This window comes from Solea senegalensis, linkage group LG7 (genome assembly GCF_019176455.1).
Source record: "Solea senegalensis isolate Sse05_10M linkage group LG7, IFAPA_SoseM_1, whole genome shotgun sequence".
Classification (NCBI taxonomy): domain Eukaryota; kingdom Metazoa; phylum Chordata; class Actinopteri; order Pleuronectiformes; family Soleidae; genus Solea; species Solea senegalensis.
In genome coordinates, this window is record NC_058027.1 from 15,436,968 (window position 1) to 15,457,362 (window position 20,395).

At 37.8% G+C, this 20,395-nt stretch overlaps 1 protein-coding gene across 2 annotated transcripts in view; it reads left to right on the forward strand.

Annotated features, from left to right (window-relative positions):
• The first annotated feature begins 4,045 nt into the window (after positions 1 to 4,045).
• The window catches only part of map2k5 (mitogen-activated protein kinase kinase 5), a 63,363-nt gene continuing 47,013 nt past the window's right edge, over positions 4,046 to 20,395 (forward strand). For both annotated transcript variants that reach the window (XR_006360757.1, XM_044030156.1), the window contains exons 1-8: positions 4,046 to 4,474; positions 5,333 to 5,381; positions 5,759 to 5,826; positions 11,573 to 11,642; positions 12,448 to 12,488; positions 13,820 to 13,887; positions 13,994 to 14,042; positions 16,559 to 16,623. Coding sequence is in view for 1 of the 2 variants with exons in the window: in XM_044030156.1 (XP_043886091.1) it covers positions 4,343 to 4,474; positions 5,333 to 5,381; positions 5,759 to 5,826; positions 11,573 to 11,642; positions 12,448 to 12,488; positions 13,820 to 13,887; positions 13,994 to 14,042; positions 16,559 to 16,623 (542 nt within the window). In the remaining variant the exon portion in view is untranslated. The remainder of the gene's footprint in view (positions 4,475 to 5,332; positions 5,382 to 5,758; positions 5,827 to 11,572; positions 11,643 to 12,447; positions 12,489 to 13,819; positions 13,888 to 13,993; positions 14,043 to 16,558; positions 16,624 to 20,395) is intronic.

The following is a 20,395-nucleotide window of genomic DNA, read 5'->3' on the forward strand; positions in this document are numbered from 1 at the left end:
CAAAAACAAACCCACAGTAAATATTGGGCAACCGTGTCAGACTATTATGTTGCTGTCTTGTTTACTTGCCTTCCTCTCTTTGTTTAGAAAGTTAAATAAGTGTGCCTCATATATTTAGAGTCAAACTGAGCTCACTCCCTGCTAAGCAGCTTGTCAATAGCAAGGAAAGAGGTACAGGGCAAGAGGGGAGGTCTGATAAAATGGCTTTTAATTACCAGACAGTGAATGCTGGCCTTCCTTTTCTACTTTCTCCTCCCAGCTAAGTCAGGGCTTTGATTTCTGATAATGTGGATTGCTGACTGGGCTTCATCCTAGTTGCCCCTAAAGCAGAAGGACCTAACGTCAAGTCCTGGGAGAGTGTGTTTGACAAAGTGCCATATAGATCCCCTGTATTTCATCAGAGGGCAGTGCTGCTGGAAGCATTAATCAGATCATTTGATAGCCCGGCTTTGTTTCCCCTCTTTACTCTCCTGTAACAATTAGGCAAAGTAATAATTCCAGGCATCACATGGAAATCAATGAGTCTTTAACCCAGCTGCTCGTACACATGTAAATGATGTGATCACTTCAGTTGCAAGTCTATGGAATGAATTCACACTCACCGGCCACTTTATTAGGCACACCCGTCCAACTGCTTGTTAAGACAAATATCTAATTAGCCAATCACATGGCAGTAACTCAATGCACTTAGGCATGTCGACATGGTCAAGACAACCATCACATCAGAAGTTCAAACTGCTCAGCAACCTCTCATTACCACCAGGATAAGTAACACACAAGACTTGAAACAGATGGGCTGCAGCAGCAGAAGACAGCACTCAGGTGCCATGACTGACACTTTAGCCCTGTGTACATAATAAATTGGTCACAGAGTGTATAACCTCTGCAAGATACAGCATATAGGTTGGTAGGTTGGTAAACGCGTAGACATGTGGGCAGTCAGGTAGATAGCTACATACCTACATCTACCTACCTATCTAGGTATCACTACCTACCAATATAGCCACCATAGCTAGGTCGCAAGGTAGACTGTCCAGTAGGTTGGTGGTTAGGTAGCTAGGCTAAATAGCCCACCTACTTAGCCGTTCAGGATTTAACACTCACAAGCTGCAGCAAGGAGCAGAACCTTTTTGCACCTGGTGAGCAATGGGAATTGGGTGCCTTGCCCAGGGGCACCCCGGCTCTTGCAGATTGCAGTGGCGACCCACTGGTTACAATTCCTTTCCTATTAGCCATGGGCAGCCCATAGGCAGGTCCTAGCTAGGGAGGTAGGTGGGTGGATATATGGCTAGGAAAGTAGGTAGAGCAGTAGCTACATACCTACCTATTTAGGTAGCTTTCTAGCTACCTACCTATATAGCCACCATACTGTAGATAGCTAGGTAGACTGTCCAGTCGGTAGGTGCTTCGGTAGCTAGGCTAAATAGTCAACCTACTGAGCCGTTCAGGATTTAACACTCACAAGGCGGGAGCAGCAGCAGGGCGCATCACCTGGGGAGCAACGTGGATTGGGTGCCTTGCTTGGCCTCTTGGCTCCCCAGCGATTGACCCGTCCCGTAATTTGAAGTGGCTACCCTCCAGTTACAAGCCCAATTCCTTTCCTATTAGCCATAGGTATGTCCTAATTAGGTAAGTAGGTGGAGGAGTAGGTAGGTGGGTAGCTAAATAGGTAGGTAGGTAGGTAGACCAGCTTTGCATGCAAGTGTCTCTAAGTGAACAGAAAAAGAGGCTATACTTTGCCCAAGGATCAATATCTTGTAGTTCTTTGGTGAGTGGACAGAAATACTGATGTGCCTCCTCAATCATATGGCTGTAATCAACAACTATTTAAAGTATTTAAAATGTGCTTTTGTTTTACTTTCTATTATATTCCAAAAACATTTCAATGAATGATTGGGATTTATTTGAATGCTTAAAAGGACATGGTCGCACGCCTCTCTTTACTTCATACTTAAAAAAAATAAAATAATGATTCTTCCTTTGGTGGGTTGCCACTGCAGAGGAGAGGCCTTGTCAGTTTATATCTCCACAGCTCTGTGTCTTTGTGTAAATGAAGACTACTCATACAACATCCAAATTTTGATTTAACATTTAGAAAGATACGCTGAGGTCACATCTGTTCAAATTTAAGGTCATGTTTTCAAATAATATTTATTCTCCCTCTGAAAGCTATCGTGTGCTGTAAGAAAAATGTTTTACTCTCACTCTATCAAACCTAATCTCACACCAATGCCATGTTTAGCAAAAGCAATTTAAAGTAAAACGTTAAGTAATTGCAATTCAGTATAAAAGGCATGTTCATGCAGTAATCTAATGTATTATGTGCCTTTATTTGCAGAAACCTTCAATCATACATTGATTAGTTCAAAGCACATTCATTATAACTAACAAAATCCTTCTATTTTAAATATTTCAAATCACTTTATTTACAGTCCAATTCTCACAATATATTCACATTATATCACTAATGAAAGCACTTATAGAGTGCAATCATCTGCCGAGGCCAGATCTAATGATTATAATTTATAATATTTAGACAATTATTTATTATTTTTTAGAATAATTAGATTCTTCTGTGGCATAACTTTCACCCAAATATATTCTTTACTGTTGGAGTTGTGCTGCTCACCGATAGACAGATGAAACAAATGCAGCTGAAAACATAACCTTGACAGAGGTAATCATTAAACAACAACAATAATAATAATAATAATAATAAAAATTACAGTGAAACAAAATCAAGAAAAATTTGTGAAACCAAGACATTTTTTTAATATTGTAAACGAAGCAGATGAACACACTGCCACTGAAATTCTAGATTTAGGTTTCTTTATATATGAACTACTAAATCATATGCAAATATGTTCTAGCAACTGTTCAGGAGTTTTGGAAGTAGTAACACATTTCCAGTGTTAAGAAGAAAAAAAAAGCAAACTAGATAGGTAAATAGATAAATAAATGCATTTATAAATTAAAATTCATCGGCAAAATGCATGTGCTTTTCTATGTTAATTTAATATTGAGTATGTGTTGAAAATAAATAAATCAGTATCAATATAAATCATCCATAGCCACAACTAACAGCTACACACAGTTCATAAGCCTATACTGTCAAAATCAATCAATGTTAAGTGCTGCTTTGTACACAGATTAACACTTCATTGTTGTATGGGTTGTTGTAAGTTATTAATACCTTGAGGAAACATTGTGGTCATAGTTCAACCTCAGCCTTCTCTTTAACCTTTAAATCATAATGTAAACATATTTTATTGTTCTGCATTTCCTGGCTTTACCTGACTCTTGCTTTTAATATTTATATGGCAGGTCTTGCTCATGCGTGCAGCGGTGTCTCAGACTTTTTATATCATGTATCATGTGAGAAAATGTTGAGCTCTTGAGGTACCTTTATCACCAATTTTAAAATAAAGTGGTGTAAATAGGCCCAGCAAAGTCAGCTACGGACTTTTCACAGGAAGCAGATTTATTGCCAATAAGATAATTTGCTCTCTCATCATCCTCCTCTTCCTCACATAAACTTCACACACTGGTATAGTGAAATTAGATTAAGATGGAGCCGGATATAAGGTGAGCGTAATTATTATTATTTAATAAATTATATAAATTTTTTGTTATTTTCCAAGCACTAAGGTCAAAATTCCTCAGCTCCACTACGATCACTCACACTGGTAGATACTGTAGAACAGTATCACCAGTCCCATCTGATGAAGCCCGCGGACCATTGGTGGTACACATTACCACAGTTTGAGAGCCATGTCTTCAGTGTTTTTATTATTTTATTACTTTTTTATTTATCCTATGTCCTGATACTTATATTTATTTGTATTTGTAATATGAATAAAGATCATCATCATCATCATTATTATTATTATTGTTGTAACAACTGGACAACTTTCAACATATGTCAGATATGTTTCTAATTCAATTAACATATTAAAAAAAAACCACAGTATTAATCTGTGGAGATCGTTTCAGTTGACAGATTAACTGTGTCCCGGGCTTCTATTTTGAAAAGCTCTGAGCGGATGTTGATGCGGAAACGCTGTAGTTGTGGTTTCCTCAGAACCAGCTACATGGCTAAATATCCCAGATAACACTCAAACGTAGCCTTTGTTAGTACGAGGACAACGTTTTACAGCTAAATCATAACCTTTCGGGAGGTTATGTTGAGTCGTTAACATTTTCAAACTTTCACGTCATTTCACTCTGTGTCTGGAGTGAGCAGGATGCTAACAGCTGTCGTTAGGAAACTGCAGGAAATTAGCTAGTTTAGCTAGCAGAGACCACAGACAGGTGACTTTATGTCTCTCGATATCGGCTCTTAATGCTCGTATTGGACTTGAATAACATCTTCGTAATGGACACCGAGGCAATAGTGATCCGTATAAAGACGCCGTCGGGGGACATGGACTCGTCCGTGGACTGTCCGTCTCTTCTTAACTTTAATGATTTGCTGGTAAGTCTGCACAGCTGCTATTAACTGTCCCTCTGTATCCAACTTCATGTCAAAAGTCTTCACTTTCCCCAAAAATGTTTTTAAACATGTGGCTCACCTTTTAATATCACGTTATAATGTGTTATTTCTGTATGTATGTTTTGACTTAAAATATTAATTTTGCTTTATAAATGCGTTTATATTGTGAACTATTTATCGTTCCACATCAAAAGAAACACATTTATTTTGAAATTATATAAATGCAAGCTTACATATTATTGTTATTATTTCAATATATTTTTCTCAGAAAGTTTTTTTTTTTTACTTAACCTACTGACCAAACTAGACGCTCAGTGGTTCCCAGGTCATTTAAATTAATTTAAATAGGTTAAAACACATTTACAGAAAGTGTCCCTCAATTTCTCAAAACTGAAAAATAATTTTAGAAAAATAACACATTATTGTATGAGAATAGACTCAAATATAACATTAAGAACTACCTATAACCACTGAGGTTAATGTAAAACTACAGACCTGGGAACAATAAAACAAAGTTAGTTTCACACAAATATTGATAAATCACTGTTCTCTGGTGCTAGCATAGTGCAGCTATAGCCGTGGGCTGAATGCTGTTTTGATGTTCAAATGGAGTGAATAGTTAAAAAAATTTTTGTGTGTGTTTAAAATGTAGACTTTTAAACTTAAATAACAGTTGTAAAGAGACATTTTGGATTTGAGAGTCAAGGATTTTGACTCTCAAATTTAAAATCTGTTGTTGGATGTAGCCTGAACTACAACCAAGGTTAATTTTGATCTCTTGTAACTCTTTACATTCTTTGTCCCTGTTATACTTAGAACTCACTCTGTCAAACATTTCAGGTCGCCATCAGAGATGTCATGCCTGAAGCCACTGTCACTGCCTTTGAATGTAAGTGTCTGTTTAACACATGGCGATAAAAGCCTGTGTACACTTTACAGCTCTGCAGTTTCATAACAAACTAGGACTGCAACTAAAGATTATTTTTATCATCAGCTAATCTGTCTTCTGCATTTTCTCTATTAATTGATTATTTGTATGATCCATAAAATGTAAAATGCCTTGTTTTGTCCTAAAATCATAATTATTCAGTTTGAATTTTACAGACAGAAATGTTTTGAAAATACACAGGCTTTTCAAAACACCCCCTTCATGGCAGTGCTTGTTTGTCATACCATAAATATTGTACAGTAATGCAATCTAATGAAAAGCATTCTAACCTAAATTTAACATGCTATATTTGTTTGTTTGTTTGTTTGTTTGTTTAGATGAAGATGAGGTTGGAGACAGAATCACTGTAAGAAGTGATGAAGAGCTCAAGGCCATGTTGTCATATGTGAGTATATACTGTAGGTCCATAGCCATAAACCTATATCGTTTAGTTGTATTTTTGTGTTCTGTGAGTTTTCATGGGGGTTATTCTTGAATTTTTCACATTGAGGACCAACGGTGCACTGTTGCCCTTTCTGTCCCTACTCTGTTATCCATTTTTTTTTAAACTCAGTTGTGTTTTGTTTCAATCAAAATCAAAATTTGAGGAGAATAGTATAATATTATTGTTCAGATATGGCCCTTTTCCACTATACTTGGTGCAGCTCGACTGAAAAAAACATCTATAGTAGAGAACGCTTAAAGTTTTCCTTTGTGCAACACAATGAAACGTTCTCTCACCTCCTGCTTCACTGGACTTTTTAAAACCTTGACACGTAAAACTCAAACTTTCAACAAAGGAAAAGCACTTGCTGTAATGGGTTGGAGCAACAATGTAAAAAAATATAATTCTCATGGCAAGGTAGGGTTTTTTTTCCACATCTTCACTGACATTGATCTGAACCTTGGCAACCTATAAATAATTCTGAGACTATTAAATCACACTGAGTTGCATTTTGGGCTGTGGTCAACCAAAGAAAATCTTTGTTGTCTATTCAACCAATTTAAATATGCATGTTTTTTCTATAGTAACAAAAACAGCCAGCGTCCTGGTCGTTTTTTAACCAACAAATTAGACCAAACATAATTGACAGATACTATTCACAATTCACAATAGTGACTACATTTTCAACCTTTCAAAAGAAAGTCAATAAAATATAATTTTGAAGTGAGGCAGTTTGTAAAAGGAGGTTGCACTCAAAAGTGGAAAAATCTACAATCCCTTTTCATTGATGTCTTGAGAGTTGAACATGTCATCAGGTCACACTTATGACTATTCAGATGCATTGGTTTTTAACCCTAAAGATATAAATGAATCAATAAAGGATTTATAGATTTTTCTACAGATGGCTTTCCTTTGGACTGCCACTTATAGTATTCCTTATTAATTTTTTTCTTAAGATTGAATGGACAGACATTGCTTTGACTTTTGAATAGACATTTGCTCTCATCCTTGAGAGCATGAGCACCCTATTTTTTCTGACATTTTCCTGACCCAATGCAGCAATTTTGGTTTCATTGTTATATTGAAAGGTAACTGTTGAAGTTTATGGTTAGCTTTTCAGTCCTCTGAGTTTTCAGTCGACCTGAGGAACTGGATAAAACAACCCTAGTTGTATTTTACCTGTGGCAAATATCAGCTTATTTGGGCAGTTTTCAGTAAAACTCACACAAACACACATGCTTCCGTGATCAACCCCGCTCCCCAACCTCGTGCAGTACACTTTCATATACTTACTGTTCATGCCATGGACAGTAAGAGTAATGGCATGTAATGGTTTTCTCTACGAGGTACACTGAAAGCTAAATGAGCTGTCAATTTTTATTATTTATTATTCAGTACTTAAAGTTTTGCCTCATTAAAGAGCGGCCCCCCCTGGGCTGCAGAATTGTTCAAAATCTACTTTCATCTGTGGATGTCTTTTACCCCCCATCAGCTCACAATGATGCCTCTAGAGCCATGGGCACAATTTACAGTCATTGTTTTTTTTGTCCATTTTTATCATGCATTCACTTATGGTTGCTTTTTAATCATTAAGTAGCACATGGTAGCAGGGTGATTAAGCCAAAAGAGACAGCTGTTTTGCTGCTGAGGGTTGTGAAACAAGGATGGAGAAAGCACTGACCTTACCCTGTTTTATTATTCACAAATTTCACTCAAAGGTTTCGAGGTCTGTTATGATTTTTTTTGTATTTTGTGTGTCCTCGAAAAATCACACTATTGTGAATTAGTAATGTCCTGTCCTGGGTGTTATGGTTGGACCACCACTATTTTGTGTATTGCTTGCTTAAATGTCATCATAATTTATTTAGCAAACTTCTGTTAGAAGTTGAATCTTGCTGCTACAGACGGTTACGATTGTACTATAGTACTATAATTTGCATAATTGAAGCTAGTGTAAATAAAGTGACCATTATGGCAGTGTCTTGTTATTATGGCTGCAACTAATGGCTAACTAGTGATTCATTGTGTACCTGTTTGGTCCGTAAAATGTCTGAAAATGTTGAACAATGTTGATTGGTGTTTCTCAAACAGCGTTCTCGGATGTCTTGTTTTGTCCACAAACCAAGTTATTCAATTTTAATGATTTCTTTGTTATTTGAACCCAAACAATTATAATAAACCATACAATATTCACATTTAAGTCGAACCCCCCCCCCACAATTTATGGATAATCAAAGTGAAGTGTCATTCTATGCTTCTTGAATGCATCTAATTAGCTGCTAGCATCTCAACATGTTGTCAAGCCCGCATTGCTCTTAGTAATTGATACTTAGAATATAGTATATACGTGTATTAATTAGGGAGGAACCAATACGATACTCAGTATTAGTATTGGTCCAATACTGGTCAAAATCAGTAGTTTTGGATACCGGACAGATAAAAATTCAGATACAATCCAAATATCCTATATATGGCATCATTCATTATGCACAGACTGTATAAATGTAAATAGAAATCAGCAATAGCATTTTAGCTGAGTCATGTTATTGGCTCTTTATCTCTGCTTTATAAGAGAAGAATATTTGTTACACAGGTGGATTCATGGTTTGAACGGTCTAAGATGACTGCCAGACTGATATCGATATCGGCAGATACTCAAATTTGATGTGGTATTATGCCTTCCCTAGTATTAATCAGACCACACTACAAAAAAACATATGCTGTCATTTTCTTTATAATCTAAAATGGCTGACCCTGGCCAAATCCAGCCAGCACAAATATTTAGTCTGTACACAACACTCCACTGCTTCGTCCACAGATTTCAGAGACCATCTCTACAAGGAATTTTTGGTAAACAAATCTTGGAGCCCTGTAATGGTTTTTCTACTTCTCATGGGACGGCCACATGTACAAAAAGCTGCTGATCACCTGGAAAATACTGGGCTTGCTAAAGTATAATTTACACTAACCGAGTATTTTAAATGCATTATGCAAGGGTTATGCTTCTCAGCAGTCATTTGCATTTGTACTCGCTGGAATTTTTTTTCCCCTTCTTTTGGAATTGTTTGCTGCATTTGCCATTTGGCCTCCATGGAGAGTTTTGCTGAATTTCTCTCGTTGTTATTAATTCCAGGTGAACAGACAGCTATTATGTGAAATGAATAGGAATTAAGGGCAGCCACCATGTTGGGTAAAAAGGTGGGCTAATTCATTAGAGTCTCCCATTGTTGGTTTGTGTCTGAGTGTGTTTCTGCATTTGTGATAATTACTTAAAATATTAGTCATTACCAGACTTTTAAATACTTAATGAGTCACCACACAGTGTTTTTTTTTTTTATATATTCAAGATCCTTGCTTTAACATTGCCGACTGGAAATTTCACACTACTCATTGCTAGAGCAAAATTAATGCTTAAATTCAGCACTTAATTAACATCAGTCTGCAGAGGACATTTGTCGTGAAAAGTGCCGCTGAGAACATTGATTGCTACATGTTCCTGCGAGACCCACTGGTCTTCGAGGCATCTCTAATCATTGTTCGACACCTTGAAAGACAGACGCCACTGTTCAAAGTTAAAGACTGGCCAGTGTCAGGTGCTAAAAAAACATGTGACCTCATCTGTTCCTCACTCACTTCCTCCTCCTGGAGGTAGTGCCTCTAATTCTGCCATTCTTCCATTTCCCCTCAGTCTGCTAATGATGATGAGGCCCGCACTCTGCTCTCACTCTCCCACTTGTCCCTTTAGGCTGAGCGATGGTATTTGGGATCGGACACTGTTTAGTTATTGGCCAACAATGGAGAATGTCTTTTAATAACACACCTACTACAGATTAGGTTGTAATTGCAGCCTTAATCAATAAGCTAGCTGAGCGGAAAATTAAAGGTACGTGAAACCCCCCCCGCCCCCCGCCAAACACACACAACACTTTTTCTTTTTTTTTTTGGTATTGGGCCCATTGTTCAGATGTGGCCTAGTGAGAATGCTGGAGGGCGAAAGCAGAGGGCTAGGAGCGAGGAGGGATCTGACAGTGATAAATAGGCCTTTTAATAACAGCTGTGCCACTTGGGTAGCCATTCTGATCCATTCCCATCCAAGCTGGGCCCATCGTCCTCCCTTCCTCCCTCCCTCCCCTCCTTCTCCCACCATGATAGAGCAAATTTACATATTTGCGTGATGACTTGGTAGTTCATAGTTGATTGTAAATGAAACACTTTGAACACATGTACATGTGGACTACATAATATACATCTCCTTAAGTGTGTCTTGGGAAACATCTAGATTTGACTTTTTGTCAGTTTGAAGCTTAAAAAAAAAAGGGGGGGGAGGGTACACGGTAAACGTTACACACACATGCACACACTCACACTTTAACAGATGGTTTGGTTAACTGAAACATCAATTATTGCATTGCCTTGGCAAGTGTCTGAGAGGCTCCTGTGTGTGTGTGTGTGTGTGTATGTGTGTGTCCTGTAGGATGTGAGTGTTTGGTGAGCTGTTGACCTGCAGGAGAAAAGGGTTAATGCTACACTCCTTCAGAACAAGCCCACAGGGCATTGGTCCTCATCGGCAACAGATTTCAGCACAGCATGCCACATTTTTTGGGAACGCTGTGGATATGGAATTCTGACGTCATTTAATTAGACACTTTTGTGTGCAAGTGCGGCGCAACATGACAACAGCTTTGTTCAATCTGCTGTTATTTTGGTTTGGGCTTTTAATTTGGTTTACACTTATTTAGATTTTTAAAAAAAAAATTAAAACCATGTTGATTAAGTCTATGAGCTCCACATGACTCTCGCAGAAACGCAGTTTTTAGATATTGTGTTGCATGGTTACATTTTGTTTTACTTTAAGTAGGGCTTAGACAATTTCTCAATTAATTAATATTTTCTGGTTTCTTTGCTCCATATAACAAAGAAATCATTAAAACTGAATAATTTTGGTTTGTGGACAAAATGAGACATTTGAGAACATCATCATTTCCAGGTTTGGTAAACGCTGATCAACATTTTTCGACCTTTTGTGACATTTTATTGACCAAACGATTACAGACGGAGGCAACCACAACATTGCGCTGGCAATGCAAAAGTTGGAGTATGATTGAAAACATGGGGAATTGCCCCCCAAGAAGTTTCAAAAGAAAGTTCTACTGAGATCTATAAAATAACTGGAATAGTGTTTGGCTACTCATTTGTTACATTGGATGTAGGAAAAATACCTTAAACTGTCACACAGAAATAAAAATTATATTATAAGTGGCTGAAAAACATGGAAGAAAATGATAATGTGTATGCCATTGAAGATGATGACATTGCATACCCAAAAAATACCCCCTAAAAAAGGCATATTTGATTGTTCTTTCTTTGTTTAAATAAAAAACTTTTACTGCTCAAAAAATCTGGTAATTCAGAGGCTGCCACTTCTTTGTCCCATCTGCCACTGCACTACTGTTGTATACACACAGGCACTCCCTCAGTCAGGTGTAATAGTACAGCTTGACAGAGCCTGTGTTCAGATGAAGGACACGGCATACAAATATCACTGTGCGTTTCTGTTCACAAAGATCAAACAAAGGCAGAATAAAGTTATGCATTGCAGCTTTAAGTGATGCTTTATTTGTGAAACAAGAGTTTCCGTACGGAATAATCCCTTCAAACCAACATGCTCTCAACTCTTTATATTATGTAACTGTCTTTTCTCCTTTAGTACTACAACACAATGAATGAACAACGCATGAATGGACTGCTGCCAGACCCTCTCCAGATTTTTCCAAGAGGTAAAAAGTGACACGACACTTTATCACAGGCTGGAAATGCCGAAAGGCCTAATACATGTTTGCAATTAATTTGTATACAATAATTACAAGCAGAATTTAAATATAAATAATTATTCAGATTTTTCCCAGGCGAAAACTGTTACACTGAAATTTGGGTAAATCACTTGTACTCAAACAATTAGAAAATGGGAGCGTTTGGTGGCTGCAAATAACAATGCAGCCTCTGGACAACATTAAAATTCACTGGCTCGTCTGGTATTGTGTTGACAGTCATTTCAAAGTCCACAATTCTTTTGCTCCAAGGACATTGTAACTGCAAGCCTGTGTTCAGCCCAGGCTTTGCACACGTCACTGACATTGCGCGGCCTCTTTCTCAGATGGTTTTCACTGAGGGAATTTTTTCAGTCTTTCATATATTCATATAGTTTTCTCACCAGTCATACATAATCACTAACAGGCCCCAAGAGCAAAGTGATGAAACATTTTGTTGTCTGTTTTAGTCAATGTCTGGCTCGGTCTTTCTCTTTCCATCCACCGTTCTTTTTCCCTTCTCTCTGTCTTTCTCTCTCCTTTTTTTCCCCCTCTGAACTCTGATTCTGGTTTTCCTCCCTCTCTTACCTACCACCTACTGTCTCAAGAGCCCAACATCTCAATCACTCTCTTCAACACCTAATTTCAGAGTCACCCTCATTTCATTTCATCTTTTTTTCCTTTCCCTTCTTCTTTATAAAGAACTGATTCCTTTTCAGCACATTTGTAAATGGTCCAGTGATGTGTTCTACAATCTAGTCAATTACTGTTTCAGCCGGCAAGACTCCAGGGATCCGGAACATACATGGCCTGAAGGTACGTATCTCAATAATTGTTTCAGCTGCCTTACACAGAGAACAAGGGAAGGGGAGGGAGGGAAGTTGAGGCAAATGGATTGGTAATGCTGTGTTCCACTTATTGAAATGTCAATTGAAGTCAAGGCTCTCCTTTTCTTTCACTCATTCTCTTGCTCCCCTCGTCCATGTTTATGTATGTCGACGGCTGGCTGTGGCTGCTGCTGCGATCATCCCTCTCCTCCATGTATTTTTATGCCGGGGCAGTCATTTAAGAGCAAGGTGTTGTGCTGAAAAAAATCCCAATTCCCCTCCAGAGTATTATGATCCTCTCATTCCATATGATAGGAAAGAACATCAGCTCAGGCTGGAGCAAAAACCTTAGTCTGGCAGTAAGAAGATGTCATTGTTCAACCATGAAATTGTCATTACAAGCCTCCTCTGCCATTTACAAATGGCCTTGCACAGACCTCCCTGTTTAATGTTAGGCATATGTTGCTATTGAAACTCATTGCTAATTACCATGGGTTAAATGACTTGACACCGCCTCCGCGTCTTCAGATTATTCATGTAATATCCATCTCCATTTCAATAATAAAATTACCTCACCCAAACCCCAATAATGTGTTTTATTTAATGTATCCTCTGAGGAGCTTTTGTAACAACTACTCATCTGTGTCAGTGTTTTTTTTTCTTTCTTTAAGGTTATGGGTCTTTTTTGAGGTGGTGATATTTCCTTAAAACCTTTAGTCCTTTGGTAATCTTTCCCCTCTTTCCCCCTGTTTTAATATAAAAGTAATTGGCTAAGGAGAGTCGTGCGCACTGTTTAAATTAGGTCTTCCTGGGCACTAATTAAAGAGAGAATCCCTGTGCTTTAGTAGACCCAACGTGTCGGCCTTTTGACCTCAATTAAATTAGTTATTTTTAGTTTTGCCTTTACAGGCTTGTCACTTCTTTTGTTCATTATCTAGGTTGAGCACAGTCTTTAGAGTAAACATAGATGCTGATGAATAAGATAAGAAAATTATCCCCATTGAGATGTGACTGTTTTAATGCCTTTTCTTTATTTTTCTCCTGCCTTTTAGAAATGGTTTTGCCCATCACAGTAATGTTGAGACTCAGTTCTGTTCTGTCCATGTAAAATCATCCTTTCCCCACCTCTACCTGGACACCGCTTTCTTTCTTTCTTCATTCTTTCTCTCAATAAGAAAGCCAATTAAGCTCCCAGCTGAACTGAGAGTCTTTGTTTTGTTCTTGTTCATCAGGGGGTCTGACCATATGTCTGTCTGTCTATCTGTCTTTTGGCCTTGACCAATAAGGGTGTGTGTGTTTTGTGTATTTGCACATCTTCAGGTTAATACAAGACCTAACCCAGCCAATGACTGCACTCATACTGTCCCGGACTCCATGACAAACAACAGGTGAGCTTGCTTGGCTGTGAGGAGTATGTTAAACTACCTCGAATAAACTTTACCTGTTTGTTTAAATATGATATATGTGTCGGTGAAGTTACGTTCTGTCCTGCAGTTTAAAAAAATCATCCGCTGAGCTGAAGAGGATCTTGTCCAATGGGCAGGTGAGACCATATTTTGATTTGACAATTGCCGTCTCTCAACGTCTGATTTTGCACCAGTTTTCCACTCAACTCATTAAGCCTTCTTTGTACTGCAGATGGTACTCACCGTACACACAGGCTGCACACACAGGCACATAGGCATTTAAGCTCCAAACTGCGAGGTGACAGTCATTATTATAGGTAACATATTGCATATTTCTCCTGTCAGATACCACTGATGCAAGATTTGTGGACAGTATTAATGTGCTGTCACAGTGCAGCTGTAGATAAAATCAAAGTAATTGTATTTAATGATGCTTCATAAAAATGAATTAACCATTAAAAATAAAAACAAATAACATTTTAGGTTTTGTTTTCACGCACCTACATCTAATACATTGAATACAAACATTGAATTACTAAAATAGATATGGGAAATGTCTGTCAGGTTACCTTTGTGACTTTGCTTATTACACCACAGTCTCTGTGGTTTTGTACAGCTGCTTAAAAATGGCCACTCCTACTTGATGAATTGTTTGCTAATTGATTTTTTTTTTTTTCTTTATACAAATTAAAGTTCTCAGATTTTTGTGGCTTTTTAAATGTGAATTTTCAAATTCTTGCTCAAAACAAATTGTAAAGGTTTTTTAGTTTGTGGACAAATTAAGACACTTGTACAACAACATTAATTGGAGGTTTGAGACCAAACAAATATGTGATTAATCCACAAAAGAATTGTTCATTGATCATATTAATTCATTATTAGTTTGAGTCCTTATCCATTGTGTACAAAATAACCCTTAGTTACAAACATTTGGAGGTGTGCGACCAACTTTTGCATACAACACACACATAGGCTGTGGTGATTTCTGGCACATGCAATCTTGTGCAAGTATAAACCAGACTTGACACTCTCAGTGGTTCTTGGCTCCATCTCTGACCTCTTCTAATGCCAACTGTGGGCATGTATCAGGTTATATTCTCTTCAGTGGGGGTCAGTGGGTTGCTAGGATAACGTGTGAGACAGTCATCTCTCTCTTTCTCTCTCTCATAAAATAACTCTCTCCCCACACGCACACATGCACACATACACACACTGGCTACCATGTCAGGGAGTCAATTAAACCGGTGGCCTCTCAGGTTTCTGCTGTAACACAGTGAACTAATAGAGCTGTTCTCGTCCTTCTCCTCCATTCCTTCATCTATCTCTTCTCATTCTCTTTACCTCCATCCTCTCGCCTTGTTATCACATCAGTAGCTGTGGGTTGGGAGTGAACCTGCATTTGTGTTGAGCTCATTTGCAGGTTATGATGTCTGACTGTCACAACCCCGCACTGATATTTCATAGCAGCAAATGGTAAATCTGTGCTCACACAAAGTTATTTCCAGTAGTGTAGTTTAAATTGCAAATGACTCCCTTTTTTTATTATGTTTTTATAAATGAATACATTTTTATAAATTAATTTGCACTTTTTTAAAGGAAGGAATTCTTTTAAATGTGAAACAAATATGTTATGTGATTATGTTTTTCAGCTGCTGTCTTGTAACTGAAGACTGAAATGCAACAAATGAATTTGATGTATGATAAACTGTGCACTATATCAGTGGATTTCACACCATTTATGCCAAGTACCACCTGAGAAAATATTGAGTAACACCATTCTCACCAACCTTAAAATACAGTGGTGTAAATAGGCTGAGCAAAGTCAGCAACAGACTTTTCACTGCAGGCAGATTTATTCCCAAATAAGATCATTTGCTCTTTCTTCATCCTCCTCTTCCTCACATATACTTCACACACTGCTAAATTGAAGTTGGATTAAGATGGACAGGAGAGATCATTATTATTGTTTCATTTAGTGTTTGTTTAATTTTCTGCGCACGTCCTCAGCTCCACTCTGATCACATCCCCTGGTATGAACAGTACAACAGTATTTCTGATTCACCAGAGGAAGCTTGCGTACCACTGGTGGCACACGTTCCACAGTTTGAGAACCATGGCACTATATCCTAAATACAGAATTGCTTCTCATCTCTCCTTGTTACTCCTCTCCACCACTCCTGGTTATATCAAAGTGTGCGAGAGGAGGAAACTTTTGCTCATTTTAGCCACGTTAGCTCTGGTGAATTTTTTCCCGTCTTCCTCTGACATGTTTTTATTTTTATTTTTTTTTATCAAAGTAGAGTGGAATGGCAACAGTAAACAAATTGTCATTAAACTCTACATCCATCATTTCCCCCCACTCCCCCAAGCACGATGTCCCTTTATAAAGTGGACAGCAAATGTTGTATTGATCTTCTCTTCTCCTCCCTCTTTCCCTCTCTTTTCTCTCCATGTGTTGCTGAACTTGATGTGACCTGAATGCTTGTCTTGTTTATCGCCTCCTGTGACAATGTAGACCCCCCCCCACCACCACAGTCTCTCTTTCACTCTCTCTCCCTCGCTCACTCTCTGTAGTTACATATCCACTGGTTAAATGTCGTGTTATAACATCTTAAAAACATTATTGTATATGTGTGTGTTTGTCACTCTGCAGATAAATGCCTTAGATATCCACTACCAAGAGCAGCTCGGCCATGGAAATGGAGGCACAGTTTACAAGTAAGTGTTTGTCTCGGCATACTAGTAACAGATAGTAAGAGCAGCTGTCTCAGTGTACTGTTTTAAACCGATGAGTGTAACTTCTCATATTTTAGTTGAATTTTCTGCTTTGGTTTTATGACAAAATAAGACACATCACTTTGCAGGAGGGTTTTTTAAGAAGAGTTCTCCCTTCCTCACCTCACTCCCTCTCTCCCTCTCCTCCGCCATCTGGCCATTTATCTCTCTGTGTTTTTGGCATGATATCTATAAGGCTAGTTTGTGTCTGTTCCGTCATTTATTTATTCTGCTTTGAAGGTTGCAAACATATTTGATATTGATCTGGGACTGTAAAGTATGACAGCAATTGACTTAATCGGTGTATGGTATAGCACATTACCTGCCACAGTGGAGGAGCTCCATCCTCCCAGGCCAGACAAATGCATTACTGCCCTGCTAACATTATGACAAGGTTGGCATTTGTGTTGCTCCTTTTATCTCTCTTTTCTGCACCTTTACTTCCCTTCGTCCCATCAATCCTGAGCTATTGAGCCCTTTTATTGAGATTGAAGTATTGATCACTGCTCAGGCTAACCTCGAGTTGACAGTGGTTTGACTCACACTGTCCCCAGCAAACTCGGTAAATTTTCTGCTCAGCAAATACACAAGACTGTCTCTTTTTTATTTCCATCCCTTCTGTTCCAACTACCTATTTTTTTTTTTTTCTGTTATATGACTTTGAGATATTTTTATTAAGAGCCAATCCCTCATAGTTTTTGAAGGATAACGCTGCTGATCAGTTTGGCACTAGAAATGGTTACACTGCACTGGGGAAGGCCAATATTGCAAGCCCAACATTTTCTCAGTCAATTTAGCCCAACAGAAAATCCATATGCTTTGGTGCTGAAATTTTCATGGTTGAAAGGAGACGGGAAGAAAATAAACCTGGTTGTTTATGGTACGTTGATATTACAGATAGTTTCATTCGGAAACATATTATTCAGACTTAACATTATGAAAGGGAAAAAAAGCAAGTATAAATTCAAAGCTGCATGTTCAGGTAATCAGTCACCACACTTTTATTATAAGCATGTTTTGTGATGGTGTTTTAACACCTAGAAGGTTCTCCACACAAGGTCACATGTATTGAAACAGGACCATTGATGGACTATTAGACAAAAAGCTGACATGTTTTCATGTGCATGTTCAATTTGCACATTTTTAAAGAAAAGGACCTGATTGATTTCAAATAAAAATAACATTGAATCAATATATTATTTCTTTTGATATGTGTGTGTCTTATACATGTCATTTTTGAAATGTGAAAGAGCTCCCAAATAAAATAAATAAATAAACATATACATTTACTACATATGAATAATAAACCAATACATTATTGGTTGCAGTAAAAGTACAAGAAGTACTGCAGGAAAAAGTACCACAACCTGCAGTGGAGCCTTTGCTTGCAAACTACTACATTAATCAGAAAAGGTGTAATAGAATCTAGTGTTCAGGCCTTTCTGTCTGTTTTTAACAAAACTAGTCATTAAAGCTAGAGGAACTTTTAAATTGTTAATTTGTATTCAAAATTTGTGTTGATTGTGTGGGTGCCCTTGACATTAGCTCTAAGGAATTTTCATCAGTAACTGTTAATTGCCTCCCTGTTTCTTTCATTTTAATTATTTTGTCACAGTCAGGAGAAACTCCACATTTTGAATGATGCTCTTCCCTTGACATCGCCTTTGATATGTTATTGACAGGTTGTTAGTCAGCTTGTTAAAGAATGGTGACTCACTGACCTCTGTGTTGTGGTGTATTCACTTTAGATGGATTTTTCAGGAGTCAACTTTTGTTAATTTATGTCCCCTATTCACACTTTCTTTAAATATATATTATGCCAAAAGTAAATTAAAATATTTTAGGACAAAGACTGTGGCAGTGCCGGTATGATGAATCAAAAGATTTATCCAGTCTGACTTTTGTGTTTAATTTTTGTATAGACACAAAAGCAAAGGTCACAAAAGAATGTGTTACAAGTATAATTTAGGGATTGGCATTTCAGATAAATGCTGTTTGCTAGTTACACATACACCCATGTACACACCCCGTCCCACAGCTGCATGTGCTATCTTCAACTGACTTCACTGTGGTCTTAATGAGGGTCATACAAAAACGTCAGTGCCCCAGACAAACCCATATGACAGTTTGTTCTTCAGACTTAACTTTGTCAGAGAGAAGTTCTCCACTTCAGAAAAACTATTAAGTCCAGAGTAAGAGGGTAAATGTGGGGTTCTCAGTGTGTGGAGCTGTGAGCCTTGAGGAAGAGTAGAAAGTAGAAAGATAACGGGGTGCATTCAATGACCCTGGTAAATGTATTATTGAATACATTTCAATCAGTTCTTCAAACACATGCAGTTGCCATCATTTGGTAAAATATACACCACATATCGTTAACATTCATAATAATTCATTAATACTGTTCAGTTTCGTTACCTTAACTGAACAACTTTTTATTACCAAATCAATAACTGAATATTCACCCCTTATGTAATTACCTCTTACTTTTACAATTTTAAAGTAAGTTGTTCTCTGTGGAGAAAGAAAACACATTGCTGCCTTACTGTGGTGTAACAGAGAGCAGTTTGGCTTCATGTTTTGTTTTATTTTTTATTTTGTATCAGTGCTCATCACTACATTGTGCACTAACATAGGGTCTTTGTTAGTTATTGGTTCTTTTACAATCTACACACACCAACGTAAATGCAGAGATCTTGGATCAAGGCAGCATCACAGAAGGTCCGTTAGGGCAGTCATCACTAACCGTGAGATAGTCATTCAGGTTGGAAGCTGTTACTGACCTGCTTTGTTTGGCATGTGTCACATCATTTTTGCATCAGTTAATGCTTGTAGCACACAATGAATGTGCCAAGCAGAGAGAAGACATCGTCAAGGTTACTGAAGTCACCATCTTGCACAAAAAACTGAGCACCTTCCATTGAGATTATTTGTTCTCCATTTTGTCACTCAGGCAACTTAAAGAACTATGAGTGAAAATGGCTGGAAAATGAGTGGGATGCAAGTTTTCGGTATCATTGATGCATTATCAAATCATAATACCTTGAATAATGCATATATATGCCAAAGAAAATTAGTATTTTTGATATTATATTATATATATTCTGCTTTACGTTGGTCTGAAAATGTGCCTTTTTCTCTTTAGATAAATGACTATTGGTCTATTCTTTGCACCAATGACATGGACACAGGTTTCTTGTGTGTTTAGAAATCAATTCTCTTTCCTCCTCGGCCTCTACCCTTTGGTCCAGCTTATATTAGGCTTATCACGTTTAAAAAGCACTACCAAAAGCTCCCCACCTTTTAACCTCTTAGCCCATTTATGACCCAGAGCCATTTAGACTCAATTGGATGTTACCAACACCTCAGCTCTCCGTAGCCACATGCTGACCTAGCCATCCATCACTGTCGGCCTTTGTTTTTTATTACACACTCTCTCAGAGGTCCATCTTGTCCACCAATCTAACTGACTGTGGCTTATAAATACAATAACAAGGACACAAAGGCTATTTTTGTGACTCATGGTTCCAGCAGAGCAATTAAAACAAGCACACTGGCCTGACTGTGACTGGTGACATCTACTTAGACACCCGTTGTCGTTCCTGTAGTCTCAGCCCATTTTCTCCATTGATTCTGTTTTTGTACATCATTGATTGGTCTGTATGTTGAAGGGCCAAACCTATTTGGTTAATTGGTGTTTAGTATCTTGAATACAGAT